The 22,387-nt window shown below is 36.7% G+C and overlaps 1 protein-coding gene across 1 annotated transcript; it reads left to right on the plus strand.

Moving 5' to 3' along the window:
- The first annotated feature begins 5,548 nt into the window (after positions 1-5,548).
- On the plus strand, positions 5,549-17,848 carry LOC111506734 (uncharacterized). Its single transcript, XM_023161926.2, has 3 exons — positions 5,549-5,716; positions 5,772-5,867; positions 17,553-17,848. Exons 1-3 carry the CDS (start codon positions 5,696-5,698, stop codon positions 17,733-17,735), a joined length of 300 nt encoding a protein of 99 aa, XP_023017694.1. The 5' UTR covers positions 5,549-5,695; the 3' UTR covers positions 17,736-17,848.
- The last annotated feature ends 4,539 nt before the right edge of the window (positions 17,849-22,387 follow it).

Consider the following 22,387-nt stretch of genomic DNA (forward strand, 5'->3'; position numbering starts at 1 on the left):
CCAGAACACTCCTAAAACTCCCCATCTCTCTTTTTTCATCAAAGGGGTACCACTAGATATTACATCAGAGGAAATATATTCGTTCCTAGAAAATTCAGAAATAAAACCATTAAAACATTGGAGGATCGTCTCCAGAAAAACAACAAAAGCCACTACTCTAACCCGAGTCATCATAGATGACAAAGAAAAATACACAAAATGTCTTACACACGGTGTAAGCATATACGGCCGCAACCACGAGTGCGAAGCATCAAACATAAATCCTCTCCCCCCTGTACCAAAATATTGCAATATTTGCAGCACCAATGGGCACTTAGCAACGGAGTGCCCAACTCACAAAGTGAAATGTCCCCACTGCGGGGAGGCTCATCAATCAACGAAATGCAGCAAAACTGCAAATCCTAAATGCCCCAATTACGAGGGCGATCATCCCGCCTATTCGTTAAAATCTCCAAAACGGGTAGAAACCCCTATGAATCCCAAAGAAACTGCCCCCATTTTCATTAAAAAACCCCCACAATTACACCCATTACGCAACAAACCGAAGCTATAATAAAAATACAGACCACTTTACTCTTAAACTTAATGCCTACAATGAGAACCGAGATACTAGCCATTACAAACGAACTCTGTAAAACAATACTAGGTCATTCCCTGTTCGCCACGGCCAGTGGCAGCAAAGTAGACTATACCTTTACGGAGCTGACAGGAGAGTTAAATGGTTGAAAGACCAAAAAATGACACGGGGCGTTTAATCCTCGGAACCGTAAACGCCCAAGGACTCACAAGAAAAAGACCACACACAAAAAATCTCCTACACACCCAAAACATCCATATCCTATGCCTTACTGGCACCCTAACCAAAAATCCTACTTATTTCTCCGGATAAAATACTATTCACCGCCCAAAGGATCAATACTCACGAGGTATCGCGATCCTTATCAAACACGGGATAACACACAAAAAACACGCACACGCAATTTGGCGACTCGAACTCAAACGCCAACGGTCGACTCCTCTCCAACTTCCTTCTAGACCACAACATTTATACAGTGCCATGTATGGACCCTACGTTTCTGAGTCACCAGCGGGCCTCGATAATCGACCACATCTTATGCTCAGAGAGCCTTGTAGAAACGGTCGACGATCGGGCCTACACGGGGGGCACAATCACGTCGGACCATATTCCCCTTCTCGTTAATATCACAATAAATATAATAATTCCAACAGTCACTGAAACCATCTCATTTAAAAACCACAAATTCACGGACGTGAAACGATTCCAATCTCTAGTAACTCAAAAACTCTCACTTCTAAACTTCCCCCTCTCAATCACCCCAGACAAATAGACAATCAAATTAATAAAATCCAAAAAATCATCAATGAATCCGATGACATCGCTACTTCTAATTCAATCAGACGAACAGACTCCAAAACACTTCCACCGTATATAATCACCCTTATCAAAAACAAACGAAAGCTGTACAGGAGCTTCGTAAGAACTAGAGACCAGATAATCAAAACGGAGTGGAATCGACTTAACGCACGCATCAGACTTCTCATCAACCAATTCTCCCAGAAAAGGTGGATGGAAGCAACAAAAAACCTAGACTATCGAGACGGCGCAGCTTTCTGGCATAAATTCAAAGTAATCACAGGACAAAAACGGAAAACCGTCAGTCACCTTGAGATTGACGGCAACATCATCTCCAGTCCACCAGAAAAAGCAGAAGCCTTTCGAGAAAATCTAGAACGCACATTCCAACTTCCAAGAGACATCCATTTCGACAACCAACACTTCAACCTCATTCAACGACAAGTCCCCGCCAGTCTAGGCAGACATCCCGGTCAAATTCCCCTTGACCCAAACTGTCCACTAAGAGCCCCCTTCAGTGAGGAAGATATCCTCCAAGCCATCCATCAAGGAAAAAATACAGCCCCTGGTCCCGCCTCACCAACATGGATTCAGACCAGAACACTCCATCCACAATGCGCTAGTCGAAATAAACACACACATCACCCAGAACATCAATTCTTCCTTTGGTACTGTTGCCATCCTTCTAGACATAGAAAAAGCATTTGACAAGGTCTGGCACGCAGGCCTGATCTGGAAACTAATCCAAATCCATCTCCCACCACACTTCATCAGACTAGTCGCTTCCTATCTCACCAACCGACAAGTCCGCGCAAAAGTCGGTGAATCCCTATCTCTTCCAATCACTCCTAAAGCCGGAGTCCCTCAAGGCTCTATACTCGCTCCCACACTATTCTCAATCTACGTGCACGACACCCCCATAACTCAAAAAAATCTGCAATACGCAGACGATACTATCCTGTACGCATCCGCAACTAGCACCGCATCCTACAAACAAAAGCCCAGAAAATGATCGGCCACTTCGAGCAATGGTGCAACAAGTGGCGAATCAAAATAAATCCTATCAAAACACAAACAATCCTGTTTAGTCACCCAAACACCACTACGCGTCCCAAACTCAACACCACAGACTTGAATCTCAGACTTTTAGGAGAGAACCTCCACCTCCAAAACTCGGTGTCCTACCTGGGGGTCAACTGGGAGACCGACCTCAGAGAAACTCTGGACAAAGTCCGGAAAAGAGCAAATCTTCTGAAGGCACTGAGAGGCAAGTTCGGTAGATGCAGCAGCAAGACCCTCTTGCATACATACAAAACTTTCACAAGACCGGTCGTGGACCACAAAGCCACGATCTACAGCACACTGAACCAAAGACAAGTCCACCGAATAGTAAGAACCGAGTCGCGGAGGCGCCAAGAGGATACCTCGGAGAAAGCTACCGTTCCCCCCAGCCAGACTCCTGGTGTTGATAGAGGACCCTACGGAGCAAATCCAGAATATCCTTGAGGAATTTCCATTAGCCATCAGATAGCGGAATCCACAGCCTGGAAGCCCTGAGAGATCAAACGAAATCGCCAACACCTCAACACCACAGAACCATCACAAATCCACACCCCCAAGACAACCGTCCACAGAAAAGAACTACTTTTTGTAAAATTTCAATATATATATATATATATATATATATATATATATATATATATATATATATATATATATATATATATATATGTATACATATTTATATATATATATATATATATATATATATATATATATATATATATATATATATATATATATACCGGGTGTCCCAGAGCTTTTAGGCCAGCAGATATCTCAGTTACCTGCAGAACAAAAATTAAAACAAAAATATGTATCATAGGAGAACACAAGCACTTTCATGCAGCATAGCAAAATCCACCCCCTGGTAAACAACCCCCAAGAAACCACCCCTAACTTTTGTTTTTCAAATGGCACGCCCATGTTTGTTTTGGTTCAACTTACAGTCTTTTTCATTTCTCGGTCAATGATGTATCATGGTAGGTAGAATGACATGCAGAATCATAGAAAATAAAAACACAAATGAAATATTAATGTTTAAGGTCATCTGTATTTTGATACATGATACTACAGAAAATGTTCAAAATGTTGGCCAGCACTTGCCACACATGCTTCAAGTCGCCGAATCAGCGTGCGAGTACAGGAAGCCCTAATCATTTCCGGAGTAACGGTATGACAAGCCTCTAAAATTTTTTGGGTTAAATCGTCAATATTCATTGGTTGTGTTTCGAAGGCAACTCGTTTCAGATATCCCCACAGGAAAAAGTCCAGTGGCGTGAGATCTGGAGAACCTGCAGGCCATCGCACAGGTCCACTATTTCCAATCCAACGGTCTCGAAAAGTATCATTGAGGAATGTAGTAACTACATTATGGTTATGTGCAGGAGCACCATCTTGTTGCCACCACATTTGTTGTCGTTCTTCAAGTGGAATATCTTCCAGGAGGGCAGGTAAACAATTTTCCAAGAAATGTAAATATCGGTGGCCCGTCAAAGTGTCTTGGAAAAAATGGGGCCCGATGAGTCGTCCATTATGTAAACCACACCACACGTTCACACCCCACATTGTTTGGAAATTGGTTTCTCTAATCCAGTGAGGGTTGTCCTGTGATCAATAGTGCATGTTATGTCGATTAACAGTACCATTATTATGGAAGCGGGATTCGTCACTCCACAAGATTTGATTGAGGATGTTTGGATTGTCATGGACTAAAACTTGAGTGTGAGCAATGAATGCCGTTCGTCTTTCGAAATCGGTAGGTCTGAGTCCTTGGTGTAAATGAATTTTGAAGGGATGATACTTGTACTGTTTGAAAATTCTTTGCACAGATGACTTACTGATCCCAATCTCTACCGCCAATGCACGAACCGAAATATGAGGATGTGCTTCGGCGTAGGCCAACACATTTATGCAATTTTCCTCAGTTCGCACGGGAGTAGGATGTACTTGATCTGTTTTTCCTGGAAATGATCCCGTTCGCATGGTATTTTCTACATACGAAAACGTATTACGACCTGGTTGTCGACGATCAGGAAAGCACTGCCCATACAGCCTCTCCGCAGCACGTTTATTCTTTCGGCATTCACCAAAAATTAAAAGCATATCAACGTATTCGTTGGGAGTGAAGGTAAAAGGCATTTTGATATACAACAACAATATCACGACTGATGGCAATGTGTCATCCAGATATCAGAGGACTGAAAGGAAGCACAAAAAGTTCTAACATTTTATCGCCTCTTTTTCTGCGTAGCGTCCACTTTTTCTGGTGTCTACAATGCAGAACAATTAGATCAGTCCAGTTAATAGTACCCACTAACGTATTCAATTTTCTCGAACAATTATGATATATCGTTGGTTGAGAAATAACAAGAGCTGTCAGTTGAACGACAAACAACATGGGGTTGCCATTTGAAAAACAAAAGTTAGGGGTGGTTTCGCAGGGGTTGCTCGCGAGGGGGTGGATTTTGCTCTGCTACATGAAAGTGCTGGTGGTCTTCTATGATATACATATTTTTTTTCAATTTTTTTCTGCAGGTGACTGAGATATCTGCTGGCCTAAAAGCTCTGGGACTCCCGGTATATATATATATATATATATATGTAGGCAGATATAAAACTGTTACATGCTTGCTAATGATATTAATATGTCTTGTTATTGGGATTTATTTCTGTTTAGACATTGAACAATTTTATATTGATAAAACATAAGATATGTCAAAATCCAGTTTCTCTTTCGGATTCTTCCTCTTTGAAAGAAATTAATCAATAATCAATAAATTGATGGATATAGCAGTTACTACGTGGTGGGAGATCACCATAAAAAATGAGAAATAAAATTTTCTGTTTTTTTAATCACTTGGTAAAAAAACACAAAAAGTTTGATTCGCCATTTTTCATGATAGTTGACGTCCGTAGAAACATAAACTACGTGTTGAAAAACGATTATTTTCAAAATGTAAAACTTTTCGAAAAGAGGAATATGCATTTGATGAGAACGATTTCGTCAATCATATCAATCATACAGTTATCACTATTTGGCACGCTTGCTAGTTTCACCCAATATAATATTTATCTTCCTACTTCCTTTCTTATGTTTCTGACATTTGATCTTTTCCAAATTTAGACAAAGTTCAAAGGTGGCAAGCTAAGAATAAACTGAAGGGCAAAGGGTAACTTGTTGAAACCCCCAGGAGATGGCTCCATAGCTGGTAGAACCGGCCTCAATCAATATATTCCCGCAAAGCTAGCCGGGATAAAATGTTCAGAATCGGCTTGCAGGTGAGATCCTTCACCGTGAAGGTTAGGAAAATTTGTTGATGCAGATTCTTTTCAGCTATGCTTCTTGTTGACCATTGGCTCAAACTTGGTGGAAAATAAGGTGATAATCAAAAGGAACATAGATAGTTCTGTCAAAGTATATTTAACAGAGGTATGTACATATTCACTCATTTTTTTTATTATCATAGACAGTCAGTTCTGTGGAGAATATTTTGAAAATCAATGCTCAACAGTATTAAAGGGCTCTTGTTCAAATTTATGTTATGAATTTACATTCACTCGGTATTTAGGAATATACATGAATGTAATGGATTCTCAGAAATTGAAAAGTGAGTGCGTTTTTAAAGTGTTGGAAATAACATGTCGAAACTGAAAAATCATAATAGGACACATAAGAAATACGGCTACGTTTATTCCTTTTCATTTTATGATACTTCATACGTTTATGAAATAAACAGGGGTCTGACAAGCAAGAACCAATCTTCAACGTTGATTTTCAAGTGAAACATCACTTTCTTCCGCTCTCTATAACTTCACAGCAGGATAGCCCATTTGCAAAGAGAGACAAAAAATAGTTTCGGATTCAGTGGATTACTTTGGAATTTTTACGAATCGTTATGAGATCTTATTCATCTTGGACTCATATGGTTGGACTCATATGGTTCCAAGGTATCACAAGTCTATTAATTCCATTGAAATGAAAATTGTGTGCTCGGGATTCTATGAAGTCGACGAAGGCTGTTTCTGCCTGGTCCTGAGTGGCGAAAGTTTTATGGGTTTCCAATACATTTTTAACTGTCAAAAATCGCATGGGAGCTGACGCACAGTTCTTCCGCCATCCCACGCACCGTTTGCGATGCGGGTCAGTCTCCAACAGGGTCCTCAAATCCTCGTCCTGGATTGCTCTAGGTCGATCACTTCAGGGTTCATCTTCGAAGTTAAAATCTCTGGAACGAATTTTTGCAAACCAATGTCGAACCGTGTGTTCATTTACACTATCATTTCTAAAGAAATGAACTTTAAACGTTCAAGCCAGTCTCGAATATACCTACACAGTAGGTTGAATGGACTGACGCCTATAAGAAAACAACTACTCCCCTGGGTAATATCACGAAGGGCGTGGGATTATATCCGACAGGCATCAGTGCAGGAATCTTCACAGAAAATTTCCTGAATATGCAACTGGCAATACAACTGAAAAAGTCCGCCTTCAATTTTGGAACGGGCACACTTGCAGACCGGTTTCGGGTTCATTAGCCACTCATCAGTGCGAAATAGTGGCCATCATCGACCTAAAGTCAATGATATTCCATAATTGAAATTCGGAATTCTTCAGAGTATTTCATTTCTCTTCCTAAGTCACTCCATCTGGTGGACGAAGTACTAACCAACTGCATATCCGTTATTTGCCCGATTCCTCTGAATAAGGAAGAAAAACTTTCTTATTAGTCAGTGGGCTATGCTTGAATACTGGCAGTAAACAAATCTAAAGAAATAAACTTTAAACGTTCGAGACAGTCTCGAATATACCTACACAGTAGGTTGGATGGACTGACGCCTATGAGCAAACAACTACTCCCCTGGCTAATACCACGAAGAGCGTTGGATTACATCCGACAGGTATCAGTGCAGGAATCTTCACAGAAAATTTCCTGTATATGCAACTGTTGTGTCGCTCCAACTTAGGAAGAGGAATGAAATACTCTGAAAGAATTCCGATTTTCAATTATGGAATATCATTGACTTTAGGTCGATGATGACCACTATTTCGCACTGATTAAACCGGTCTGCAAGTGTGCTCGTTCCAAAATTGAAGGCCGACTCTTTCAGTTGTATTGCCAGTTGAATATGCAGGAAACTTTCTGTGAAGATTCCTGCACTGACGCCTGTCGGATATAATCCAACGCCCTTCGAGGTATTAGCCAGAGGAGTAGTTATTTTCTGATAGGCGTCAGTCCATTCAACCCACTGTTTAGATATATTCGAGACTGGCTTGAACGTTTAAAGTTTATTTCTTTAGATTTGTTTACTGCCAGTCTTCAAGCATAGCCCACTGACTAATAAGAAAGTTTTTCTTCCTTATTCAGAGGAATCGGGCAAATAACGGATACGCAGTTGGTTAGTACTTCGTCCACCAGATGGAGTGACTTAGGAAGAGGAATGAAATACTCTGAAGAATTCATTTCAAAATGAACTACGGAAACTTCTATAACCATTCATATAAACTACATTAATCTGACCTGAATTGAAAATAATTTGAAAATAATAATGAAAAATGTTTTGGAGATTTCATGAAAATAGTTTATGTGAATCCTGTCTTGCAAAATAAAATACAGTGTGGTCAAAAGCATGTGCGAAACAGTTGTTAACGTATACCGAGAGTAAACCAATTCAGACTAGACTTTCTAAGTTTTTTGTCTCTACTGGTTTCTAAAGGAAATTTTGGCAATTCACATAATATAACGAATAGGTTTGATTGGCCCGAAATTATATATTTATATATTTTTAGCCTGTTGAGATCATCTATTGCCAGATCTGTTGACTTACCTGGCTGGTACGCATATTGGCGTTCGTTGAGAGGGTATATTGATAACACCTCATCTCTTATGTATCTATCTATCAGTGTATTGTGCAGGAAAGACACAAGACTAATTTGTCGGTACGGTTGTCATATCGTTTACCTTCCCTATCTTGGGTATGTAGATGACTCTGCCTTTTTGCCACTCATTCGGTATGTATCTCATGGCTATGCAAGCCTTATATATTCTACATAAGTATGGAATCAGTGATTCCTTTTGAAGTAGGATGGGATATATTGTTGCGGCCGGAAAGTGTGTCTTGATGAGCATTTCTATGCTTTCCCCAAATGTTGTTGTGTAGGTATCATCGTCCTTTTTCAGGAACCCTATCTAGTTTATAGTACCCTCCTCAGCTAGCACTTTGTGGGTTCTCGAACAAGTGGGGGTATCCATTACCTCTTCACAAAATTTCCTCCACGATTGTCTCTCAGCCTCACTAATTTCTTTATTATACTGTGTGAATGTAGCCTTGTATTCCGCCCAGTCTTGGTTGATTTTAGCTTTGTTAAATAGCCCCCGCACTTCCCTTCTGAGTATTTCTAAGTGTTTTTTCCACCAGACTGTTTTGTTAAACTGTTGCCTTGTTTTCTCCAGACAGTTCGCCTCGTAAGCTGCAATTATTGCCTTGTTTAGTTTTTTCACTGCCTCTTCAAGGCTTTTATCGTTCTCTATTTCAATCACCTCCCCTTCGAGAGCCTCGTTGAGTGACAATGAGTATCCTCTACAGTTTGTCTCTCTAGGGTGTCGAAAAGTGATTAATGTTCGAGAGGGGGTGACTAGGTCAAACCTAATCTGTCTATGGTCGGAGCATGAAGGCTCCTCTAACACATGCCAATTGTCTATATTGTCACATGCTTTTTCCGAAAAAAGTGTGATATCTAGTACCTCTTTTCTCGCTGCGGTGACAAATGTTGGTTTGTTACCTACGTTGGCTATTGATAGTCTTTTTGTTAGTATGAAGTCTAGTACTGACTCACCTCTTGTGTTGATGTCTGTGTTGATGTCTGTGCTTCCCCATAATATATGGTGTGCATTTGCATCGCATCCTATGATGAGTTGGAGGTTTTCCCTGGCCGCGTATGCGATTACTTCGCCTAATTGTGGTGGTGGGCAGATCTTCTCGCCTGGAAGATATGCTGAGCTTACTAACCAGCCTCTAGTGCCTTCCTCTGTTGACGTAGTCAGGATAGCTGTAACAATATCAGCGGTGCAGAGCACCGGGATTAGTGTGCAGTTTACCCTATTACTATATACGATACAAGCGCGAGGTTTTTTTGCACCTTCTTTGTATAGTACCTTGTTGTAGTTGGTTTTTAAGCCTGAAACCCTGCCTCCATGTACCCAGGGTTCTTGCAGGAGGGCCACGTCCAGTCTGTCCTTGTCGAATCTCCTACAAACAACAGCGCTTGCTGCCTTGGAGTGGTGGAGGTTCACCTGTAGAACCCTGACCCTGGTTGTACTCAGCTCTGTGAACTGAGCTGGTATGAGACAGGTATTCCATGGAAATACCTGTCTCATTTGCTGCTTGCCTCTTGAGAGGGATCGTTCCTGATGGGTCTACTGTTTCTTCCTCGTGGATCTCTGCGATCCCCGGGGAAGGTTCTTCCACCTCTTCCCGGCTCGTGCCTTGTCTTGGGCTGTGTCTCCCCTTAACACCAAACTTTATTCTTCCTAGGTTATAATATGGAGACATCTCGACTTTCTGTAGCTCCTCAAAGGATTCACTGTCCATCGAAAACGCCTAAGTTTGGCCATTGTCCGATGGAGTTTTACCCCACACCGTCCACAGATCTGTGTGGAGCCCATGATTTGCGAGTTTTAGCCTTCGCAGATTTTTTCCGCTTCCGGTCTTTGTCCTCTATCGTCCGGGATGTAGGTGGTGCAGCCGATTGCTTCTGGAATATCCTCCCCTTCCAATACCTTCAGGGTTGCCCCTTCCCAGGGCTTTATGGTGGGTATTGTGCGATCTGCGCACGTCATAACTAGGTAACCCGGTTTATGTGTGCCACATCTGCCACAGCTACCTCAACTGAGGTGAGGGCATCGTTGAAGGAAACTCCTTCTTGCCTTGGTTTCTTCCTCAGCTGGCTTTGTTGTGGCGGTGTGCTGCTGCTGGAGCGAGGGCGTTTTGTGGATGTGCTCGTTCCAGCTTCTTCCATGCTTTTTCAAATCTCTTTCGTGCTTTTCTTAGCCTCTTTTCCTGCCCTCTTCTTGGTAACCGGCCTTGTGGCCTTTTTCGGTTGCCTCTTATGACGAGCCTCTGAGCGACTATGTAGTCGAGTCCACTTTCTAAGTGTTTTTGAGCCTCATTTTTGAAGCTCCGCCTAGATGAGCAGTTTTCACTTCTTCATCCGATAGTAGTTCTACCTCTTCTAGGGAGGATACAAGAACCTTGTGTTTAGGTGCTTGCTTTGGGGCTTTAGTACCAAGCCCTTTTGGTTTTTGTGTGCGTTTGGGCGTGATCGCCGCTGTATCTTTTTTTAATTTTTTTGAATCCACATGAATCCCACGAGTAGCTAGGGAAACTTAGTCCGCCACGACAGAGCCCCGCATGCCGCGGTGAGGTCTAACCTAACAAATGATGCGACCTGGTGTCTCAGAGGTACCGTTTTCGACAGCTTACCCTGCTGCCATTCAGTCCTCAGCACGGTAATTCACACCTTGACTTGGGGGATTTTGTCAACTTGCCTTGTTTAGATCCGTTGTGTTCGATTCACAGCCCCACCTCGTACAGGGTGCTATTCTTCATAGCGCACAACGGTCTTGGGATAAGCATCCACGAGAGGTTGGTCTGACCTCCTCGGCTATTCTCCTGGAGTCAGTGACCTAGTGCCTGACTCCTCGACCCCTTCTTCCTCTCAACTCTTGCATCAATTGCATGTGGTAAGGATGAAATTTGCTTTTTCGTATCATTCGAGACACGCTGGTTTAAGGAAATCCTAATTCCCTGCTCAGGTCTCGGGTACTCACATGGGGATTTTCAACAAGGTGAAGAGCAATTTGAAATGTATTCTCTCCATCTGTTACAGGGCAGACACGTTCGAACTTTTCGTGATTGACTTTACCAGTTCTTTCAAATCTTGTTTTTAGAGCCTGAAATGCTCTTCCATCTCGTTGTTTGCTTTCGGGCAACTAGATGCAAGGAGGCACTTTTCGTCACTTTGCCCCAAAGCATAGACCATGTGCACCATATCTTCCAATACATAAATCATAATGAAAATGATTCAATCTACACGCGAAAGAAACTTCAATACATAGCGTTATTGACAAATTCCGAAATTTATTTTTTGGTGTCAGTCATGGATAACTGGGTTTTTAAAGAAAAATGCTAATGTACTAGTAATTAGTTTGAATATTCGAAAAGCAAATTTGAGTAAGCGAACGTAATAAAATACATTTTTTGTGGTTATAACAATTACTAAAACTTGGTATAATTTATAAAATATCAGTTTTTCGTGTAATATACCTCTGATAAAAAAATATTGTGAAATATTGAAACATTTCATACAAATGAAAAATACAGGGTATTGAATTACGTCTGTTTGAAAATGAATGAAATTTGACCGGTTGTACCAAACACTTTTTATATTGTTTCCGAAAGTTGAGATTTCAGAAATTATCATAGTGATGTTGACTAACTATTCCAAAATTGCTGTAGATATGCGGGTGGTGAATTAAAAAATATTTTCGGCAAAACAGGTTTTTCTAAAATAACTTGGCAATGCGGCATTAGAAATTCGGAAACAAAAATTCTTTAGAGAGCTAAAAAAATATGGAAGCGAATGACATATTCATATAACTTTGGTTGGCTACGCTCGGCTGAATCACCCAGTATGCGAGAAAATAATTTTAAAGGATAGTATTCATCAATATTACTGCAAAAAATTGAGCAGTTCGAAAAAGTGTTTCAACTTATAGCAATAGACCGAGGGAATCTTTTTGACTCACCCTATACATACGCTTTACAATAATATTCCCATGTTTCAGTTTTAAAAAGAAACAACTAATGTTAACACTTTGTAAAAAGTAAAACAATTTTGCGTATCAGGTTGGCCCAAAAATATCAAAAATGTATCCTTAGACTCAAATTTTTACTGGAAACCTAAAAGAGAATATTTACTTATCCAATGACAAAAATTATAGTTTCGTCATCTTCGAGAAAAGAAATTTTGAAGCTCATTCATGAAAGCCATTTTGGTATAGAAAAATGTAAACTAAGAGCATGTCAGGTACTTTACTGGTCAGGATCAACAAAAGATGTAGAAAATGTAGTTCAAAATTTTGAAACCTGACGAACGTATAAAAAATAATAATGATAATGATAAATGCTTTTATTGAAAGGTTACTCTGTACAGGAGATACTAATCTAACCTAACAAATGATTTATTAGAATTTAATGGTCAAATTATTTTCCCATAGTGGATATATATTCCAATTGGTTGGAAGTAGCAAAAACGAAATCTAAATCAGCTGACGATGTCATCATCTTTTGTAAGGAACTTTCCTCTAGATATGACTTTCCTGATATATTTCATTCAGTCGAAGCTAAAAAGATTCGCTAAAGAATGTTCCTTTGAATTAATTTTCAGCAGTCCTTACTACCATCAATCAAACGGTCTTGCAGAGAGATATGTTGGTATCGTTAAAAACAAGTTGAAAAACTGAATGACGAAAATAATTTATCGTTCCCCATACCAAAATATCAAAACACTCCTTGTCCTTAAAATGATTGTTTCCCTGCCCAAATATTTTTACAGAGAATTCTGAAAACAACAATTTCTACATCAGAAAAAAATCTCAAGACTTCCATCATATATTTCAATTCATATCAAAATGAATTACTGTATACATATGCTCAACAAAAACATTACTATGATAAAACCGCTAAAGATTTAACAGCAATAAAAGTAGGAGATAATGTAATGGTACAGAATGATAAAACCTGTAGGAAAGGTCAAGTGAAAGATATAATTGATTCAAGATCCTACAATGTAGTTGATGAGACTGGAAAAACAGAAAATAATAAGAGTCAGTTTACTGGTCATTTCAATAAGTTGCCTTTGATATATCATTATGAAGTTCATAATGACACTGGTCATTATCTTCCTTGTGATTTAATGTTTTTAAGTCTATAACTTTAAAAAAATCTATATTGAAATAGTAAGAGTAGATGATATTCTATTGTTTACACCAAAAACATACTGCGCTTATCAAAATGTTTTCCTTTCATCAACAAACACACAAAATTAGTAGATATACTTTTTTTTTTCAAATTTCCTCAAAAAAACTATTAAAACTCATATTGGAAAATCTTAATCTGCAACTTCTGAGATAATCTATATGGGAATAACAAGTGCAAACAATGGATACAACTCAGACCGAGTTTCTTTCCTATTCGAAATCAGTGAAGTTTACGAAATTAAATAAATGTAAGTACGGACAGACAAAAAAATCTATTGAAATAAGATATACACTTAGCAGACTCAAAATATGGAAGACCAGAAAAATCAGCAGTCGCCCATCATATTTTGCAACAAAACCATTCCATAGATTTCAGTTCATTAAGATTAGTTAGACAAGTTAACAACAGGCATGTAGATGCCTATGCGAGTGTGAAAATAGGTAAACATAATAATATTATGAATAACGATAGAATAGAATAGAATAGAAGTTTATTCATCACTAAAGTTCACATGTACAACATAAAAAAAGTGTAAATACATGAAACTTATTGGGCTAGTCACAAAGAGAGCTTAAAAGTAATTAAAATTTACAAGATTATACATATACATTTTTGATAAGTGAAATATTAAAATATACAATGAACATCAACAATTTAAAAATTCTTGAAGAGAGTAGAACACCTTATTTTTTAAAAATTCATTCAACCAACTCCTAATCGTGAGTATGGCTGGTATAATCTTTCACTGTTTCTTGTACAGTAATTATGTATATCTTTTTTTTTCCTCAAATAATTTTCATCTTTTTTAACGTATAATATGATCTGCAGCACATAAAGTGAGAGGACTGTGAGAATTCCTAGTTGATTGAACCATTTTCTACATGATGTTTTGGAGTGCACTCCTGCCATACATCTCATAATTCTTTTTTGCATAACAAAAACTCTATTCATATGTACAGAGTTACCCCAAAACATTATTCCATAACTTATTGTCGATTGTACTATTCCAAAATAAGCCAGTTTAAGGGTTTCAAGAGATATTGTACCTTTCAATTGCCTGATGATGAAGCAACTTGTGCCTAATTTATTTGTTAGATCATTAATATGAGGATCCCATGTCATTTTTGGTCTACTTTGATACCTAGAAATTTGATGTAATTCACCTGTTCTATTGTTTGATGATTAACTCTTATTAGAGGACTGAAATCATAATTTATATTTTTTGTTGTAAACACCATAAAAAATGTCTTGGACAAATTCACTAGCAATCCGTTGAACACACACCATTCATGAAAATCATTAGCACAAATATTTGCCTTGATTACAGTATCCTGTAATTTATTCTCAGAAATCAGAATATTAGTATCATTAGCATACATAATGATTTTTTTTGGCTCAGAGCATGAATAAACCATACCATTTATAAAAATTGTGAAGAGAACTGGCTCCAATATAGACCCCTGAGGGACACCAATGATCACAATATTTTCTTTAGATTTTTTACCGTTTATCACCACTATTTGTTGTCTGTCATGGATATATGAAGCAATCCAATCACTTGTAACTCCTCGTATGCCAATTCGGTGTAATTTTTCCAAGAGTAGTTGGTGATCAACTATATCAAACGCTCTACTTAGGTCAAAATAAAGAGCAATGGGATTTTGTTTATTATTAAGGCAGCTATAGACGGTAGTATTGAGATCAGATATGGCGGTATTTGTTGATTTGTTCCTTCTAAATCCATTCTGACGATCAAATAATAAGTTATGTTGATTCAAAAATTTATTAAGACGTTCATTATATGCCATATCAAAAATTTTGGCTAGTTGGCTCTGTAAGCAGACATTTCGGTAATTATCTACTATCTCTCTAGATCCTTTGTTTTTGAAAATTGGTATAGATTTAGAGACCTTTAGAATCAATGGGTACTGTCCTGACAAAAAAGATTCATTGATTATGTGAGCTAAAGGCAAACCTATCGTTTCCTTGACAAACCTTACAGCTTTTCCACATATATCATCTATCCCAGAAGCATGTTTACTTGTTGTTTTAGTTATATATTCTTCAATCTCCTGAGGAGTGGTTGGACAAAGGAAAAAGCTATGTTCATTGAAAGAACCTAATTGCAATTTATCAGGCTCCGACCTTGTACATTTTACATTCATAAAATGTTTACTGAAAATATTACTTATTTCTTCGTGATCTGCTATTTTTTTATCATTAACAGTAAGTTGATTCACTGAATTGAAATTTGGTTTATTTTTTGACTCGTTAATTATTTTCCAACTTTCTCTCATCAGCTTTGGTGCCCTTTGCAGCCTATCATTGTTATATGTGTGTTTTGCTATTTTCACTTTTTCTTTATAGTAGTGCTTTAACATGTTATACCTACTTTTGACCAAATCATTAAATAAACTTTTTACAATTTTTGACATTTCACATAACATGTTATGGAGTTCCTTTAATTCAGAAGAGTACCATGGTTTCTTATTTTTGTTAACATAGGTTTTTTTTAAAGGAAAAGCAATGCTGTAACAATATTGAAATGTGATATAGAAGCTTTTAAATTTATCATCGGTATTAATTGACGTGAACACGTCTTCCCATGTTTCCCTTTCTAACAAATTTTTGAAAGTTATTGAATTATTTTCTGACATATCGCGTTTTAATAAAACTTCAACAGTTTTTGTTCTTTCATACTGGACTTTAAACTGGCATATTTGGAAAGTGTGATCAGATAAATTATTTTCTTTGATTAGTTGCTTTTCAACATCAATGTTAGAAAAAATTACATCAATAGAAGTGAGACTTCGATTGGTAATACGAGTAGCAAGTTTGATATGATTTACCATTCCAAATTCATTGAGAATATTGTTTATCTCTCTAACAAACAAAGTGTCTTTCAAAAAATTTATATTGATATCTCCGCATATTATCAGATAGTCTTTGTCAGTATATATACTACAGATCAGTTCATATAATTTATCACAAAATATTTTAATATCACTATCAGGTGTACGATAAATATTTACTACAAACATTTTAGGTCTGCCTTTGGTAAATTCTGTACATATTATAGTGGCTTCAAAATGCTTTTCTACATTGCCATGGAAGTTTATTGGCTTTGATATTGTAACTAGATGGTTCTTCACAAAAACGGCAGTGCCACCATGATTGCGATCATTACGACAAAAACTATCAACTAAATGAAAATTATTCAATTTGAAATATTCTAATTGTTGGTATTTTAGCCAGTGCTCTGTAACGCAGCAAATGTCTATATTGTATTGATCCAAGATGATTTCAAGATCAGTAGCCTTACCAGCTATTCCTCGAACATTACAATGCATTATATTTATTTTTCCATTGTCATTTGCTCCTTTTGGACCAATACCTAATATAGCTCTTTAAAAAAAATATTTTAATTATTAGATTCACCTGACTGTTATGTAAGGACACATTGTAAAATTAATTCAAGACTATCAGATAAGGCAATATTGTGAAATTAATTTAAGACACTCAAGACACCTACCTAAGATACCTAGAACAGGTATCTATTATATAAATAAAGATAACATTGTAAGTATATTCAGTTTAATCTTCCTCTTGAAGATGATCACTTGGTGGTCGAAACACGTGTCGAGGTGTTAAAATGACGGTTTGGTGTTGAGAAAAACTTCAGTAAAATTCAGTATAACTGAATAAGAAATTTGTATACTTTATTTCTGAACATTTTTTTTAAATTAAAATATAAAAGTTTAACTTCAGGAGTTCTATGTTGAAATCTCACATACATACTTAAAATAAAATTAACTCAATAAATCGTACAGAGAGAAATAATATTGTGTAAATATTCACAAGAAAATGCGCTCAGGCAATATTCCCTTTTATTTGGAGGGATTTTCAGCAACTAGCCAGTTTCTATATATGCCGTTCAGGAAACAACAAAAACACTAAACTAAATTCAACAGGTAGAATTCTAACCTCTGACGTGAAATGAATCAATCAAAAACACAATTTACAATGCACAGCTAACTCTTCAAATTTGTTAATTGGAAACGAATTTTTTTTTCAGAGAATCTGCTGGTGGAACGAAATCTGTAAAGAAGAATTTCGAAGCCAATTTCGTTGTAAATGTCCTGAATGGTCGTACTGCAGAGCCCCTGGAAAGTACTATAATGCTTTTTGTACAATGACAACAACGGGTTACATTTGGCAACAACCAGGTTGGAGAGAAGCTGCTGAAAGCCAATCCTGAATGTGTTTTTCTCACTGAATTACTTTGTTATTTATATAATTCTTTTGTCAAGAGTGAATATTTGAAAAATGTGGTTCCATTGATTACTGTCCCCTAATATAATTCCGACAGAATTTTGTATTGATGATATATTCAATTAAATCTCTCAAAAGCAGAATCAATGTAAATGCCCGAAGATTCAACTACTCGTGTATTCGCAAAAGGTTTTGAGAACTACTCAGAAAATATTGAAATAGTGTTTCCAAATGGGCAAATATTCGGATATTTTTCACAGCAATTGAATAATACTTGTATACTTTACCATCGAGTTAAAGAATGTGTTCCATTAAGTGACATGGATACTTCATTTATCAATACTGGTATTGATAAGTAAAGGTTTCACTAAAAATCAAGAATGATTGGTATTTGTTGTCAAGAGTTCATAGTATTATTTCCTCACATATAAGTACAGTAAATACTCCAAAGATGGATTCCAGGAGGAGTAATGGGGGTAATTTCCCCACCTCTCGACATCAAATGAAAGGTAGAACTGGAGCCGCGGGCGTAGAATAAATCCAAAAGCAAGCACTGTTTTCAAACATCAGAACTGCCACACAATTAGTGTAGGTACAGAAGTTCACTAATTTCTCACTCTAATACTAGTCTCTATTTAATTCTAATAGGGTACAATTTCACTTAAACTTAGACACAATGTTCTTTGAATTTCAATGTTTGATCTAGTATTAAACCCAAGTTCTTTGCACTCCCACGAAAAGGTTTTGTATCATTTCCCATCCTCAGTATAAGATTGTAAGATATATTATTCCTGACATTGTCATTACAGAACAAAATAGCACATGACTTTTGAGGATTTGTTTTGAGTAGATGTTTATCACATATGTCTTTTAAAGACTGTGAGTCGATATTTATTTCTCTGTTAGTTTGCATGATATTATCGGGTTCAAAGGTTTTATACATCTGTGTGTCATCAGCATACATGTGGTAGTTACAATGCTGCAGAGCCTCATGAAATGTTGCAATGAATAAGGTGAACAGAAGAGGACCCAATATACTACCCTGAGGAACACCGCATGAAAAATGAGAAAAATTAGAAGTTTTATCATTCAGAGTAACACGAAGAAGTCTATTTGATGAATATGAATTAATAAGTTTGGTCAAACTTCAAATAGTGAAGTTTAGATAGGAGAATTCTGTGGTTTATCAAATCAAATGCTTTCAAAAAGTCCACCAGAATGAGTACAGTTGCTTTACTTTCATTAATACCTTTAATGTCATCCGTTATATTTGCAAGTGCACTCACACAACTGTAACCAGGTCTGAACCACGATTGCTTTTAAGGAAGAATTTTAGATTGTTCAACAAAGATTCATATTTGTATTTCCATAATTTTTTCTAGAACTTTGGAAGTAGGAAGTAGGAAGAATACTGATTGATCTGAGGTGATTGGTTGGTTCACTTTCGGCAAGGCAACTATGTTGTTCATTTTCCAGGCAGAGGGAAAATCAGACTTTAAAATACATTCATTCATTATATGTGTTATATATGGAATTATAGTAGGGCAGCAGAAGTGTAAAAATGTGATGTTGACTCGATCGGTACCAAAAGCTTCAGAGCTGATATTGTAAATCACATTCGATACCGTTGTTTCGTCAATGTGTTCGAACAAGAAGCAGTTATTGATGCCATTTTTTAAGTTTTCGGAATAGAAATCATTAGGTTTCAACATGTTATTCGAAATATTCGTAAAATGATTATTCAGTTGGTTAACGTCGCTGAGATGCTTTGATATTTTCCTATTTTTATTTTTGCAGATGTTTAGTTTCTTAAGTTCATTCCATTTTTCCTTTGATAAACAATTTTTAAATTAAAACGTCAAAAATGCTTTTTTTTCAGATTGTATTGCGCAAGAAGTATAATTCCTCAATTGTTTGTAGCAGTCCCAGTTATGGGCTTGTTTAGTGCATTTGAATTTTTTCAATGCCTTATCTCTTAGTTGTTGCATATATTTTATATTATCAGTTATCTAAGGAGAATATTTATAATTTTTTCTTTGTCATACTTTTCTAATGGGTGCATATACTTCGAATAGAAGTAAGATTTGTTCTGTGAAAAATTGTACTTCATGGAATTGCTTCCAAATCTTTATAGAAATGTCCTCGGTTTATGTTTTTCAAGTCTCTGAATAGAAAAAAATTTGACAGGTGCGAAGAAGGAATCTCTTTTTACTAATTTGTGTTGTGGACCATAATATGAGCTATCGGGATTGTATCTAAAAGTACTGGTATTTTTCCTGTAGATGTCAAATTCTAGACCCTGGTTGCTTCAGATCACATCAACATCCAAGAATGATATGTTCTCGTTGTTATCTGAACAATGTTGGGGTTCTGTTCGGAAGAATTGAAACAACCTTAGATTTTTTGTGTCAAAAATAGCAAATATATCATTTCCATATCGGACCTATTTTTTGCTTCCAATTCAAATCTGCTCGTGAACATATTAAGTGTAAAAGGGAACAGTGTCTGTAGAAACAGTTGAACTGGTGATTATTATTATTTGTATGTTCTTTGATTTTTCTCGACTGAGACCATTGATCTTCAGGAGATTCCTAAAATATTCAATAGTTCTTGGTAAAGAGACACAACGAGGATACATCAAATCATATCGAAATCTCTAGATCTTGCAACTCTACACATTCAATGTTATCCATAAATTCATGTGAATTCGACCAATTTTTCTCTTCGAATTCAAATTGAACCAAAGCGCTGCTGAAACAGCGTGGGATGGCGGTAGAACTGGACATCAGCTGCCACGTGGTTTTTGATGATTTAAAACACATCGGAAAGGTCAAAATAAGCTCGGAAAGTGGGTGCCCCACGATTTGAACGATCGACAGAAATTGTCAAGTTTCGAAGTCTGTTCTTCTTTGCTATTTTGAATCGGATCGTCACGTGTGATCAAAACTGGATCCTCTACGACAACAGAAGACGTTCATGATAGTGGTTGGACACCAATGAGCCACTCAGGCACTTTCCAATGACGAAAACGCACCATGTTCCCTAGATCTCTTGGAACTCGATTGTCATCATTTCAAACACTTCGATACGTTTCTAAAAGGCAAAACCTCCGCCAATCAGGACCAGGCTAAAACGTCCTTCGCCGAGTTCATCGAATCTCTGGCACACAATTTCAGAGCTGACGAAATTTATCGACTCGTTTTACGTTGGAAAAAGTGCACTGAGTCAAATGTTGCTTATTTCGATTAAATTGAATGAGTTTTCACTGAGATATTAAAAAACGAATAAATCTTTTAAAACAACCTAATATTTTGAAAACTGACCACAATGAGTGAGAAAATCAAAAATCTGAGAATGCTTATTTGTAACGAAAAGAAATTATCGTAACATGAAATTGCAATGAATCCATAAATGAGTTGAAATAAGTCAAAATGTTAGTCATATACCTACAAACAATAAAAATGAAATTAACAATTGATAGAAATGATAAAAAATGAAAAAATAAAGAAATGAGGAAAATATTTTAAACCAAAATACTTCACGAAGTTTCAATTGTTGATATTCATAGTCATTTACGGATGATGATGGTTATCACCTTTTCTTTGAAACAATCATCAATTTTTGAGAGACTTTATCACAGCAAGTAAAAAATGAAATTTGTGTGTGAATTCGTAAATATGTTATACATATCCTTATTCGCGATAAATCAGTGACCTTTTAGGGGCAGCAACTAAAGGAGAACACCCCTCTATTGAGAGTTGTTACTCTCAAAAGTGTGTTGGGCTCTAACTTTGGAATATCTGAAATTTTAACACTTTTTATGCCACAACTAAGTTGATACGAGATTTTACGTCAGGTTATAGAGACGAATAAAAGTTTCAAACATACACTCTAAAAATTATAGACCTCAAATGTTCCACAGTTGCTACAACATTTTTTGTTTTCTATAACAGAAACAATATACGAGAGCCAAAAATAAATAATGATGAAGATCTAACAACTATGGACTCATTATTTTTTTTTTTTTCAAATCAAATCAAACTTTATTCATCCATTCCATAATTGTTATTTTTTACAGATTGTTACAGATAATATAATAATATAATATAATATAATCCTGTACAGAGGTTACCTAAGCATAAATGCTTGTAGTGCATATCTCTGTACAAGTATATGTTTATGTTTATATGTTTTTATGTATATGTTTCTTCGAGCATGCCAATAATCTTTTATTTTTGTCTATAACAGCTGTCTTCTGTGATGTTTGGAAGTGGAATTACGAAATTTTTTATTGCTAGAGGTTAGGAAGAGTGTTAACAGTTTTGAAATCTGTGAGAAAAAAATTAATGAAATATAAAATATATGTATAATAAGTATTGAAAATATTGGGACCGCAATATTTCGATGAACTAGTTGAAACAAAGAAAATGAAATGAAAAGTAATGAACAAACCGTATTAAAAAATATAAAAACGCTTATTTGTGAAGAAAACAAATTTTAGTGACCCGAATTGAAAATTAATTGTGGATGGATTGAACAATGAGCGAAATGTCAATTAAATATAAACAATAAAAAATGAACAACAAAAAAGAAATAATGAAAAAATATAAAAAATCACCTTAAGGTAATAACTGTCCT

This window comes from Leptinotarsa decemlineata, unplaced genomic scaffold (assembly GCF_025532065.1).
Source record: "Leptinotarsa decemlineata unplaced genomic scaffold, Ldec_3_MD MMD2_tig00026299_RagTag_RagTag, whole genome shotgun sequence".
Classification (NCBI taxonomy): domain Eukaryota; kingdom Metazoa; phylum Arthropoda; class Insecta; order Coleoptera; family Chrysomelidae; genus Leptinotarsa; species Leptinotarsa decemlineata.

What these genes read in the sequence shown, in the direction of transcription:
- LOC111506734 (XM_023161926.2), top strand. Translation starts at nt 5,696, where the DNA reads ATGTTCAGAATCGGCTTGCAG. An exon ending in TGTTCAGAATCGGCTTGCAG is followed by an intron (nt 5,717 to 5,771) that starts GTGAGATCCTTC and finishes GATTCTTTTCAG; the next exon opens with CTATGCTTCTTGTTGACCAT. An exon ending in TCAAAGTATATTTAACAGAG is followed by an intron (nt 5,868 to 17,552) that starts GTATGTACATAT and finishes TTTTTTTTTCAG; the next exon opens with AGAATCTGCTGGTGGAACGA.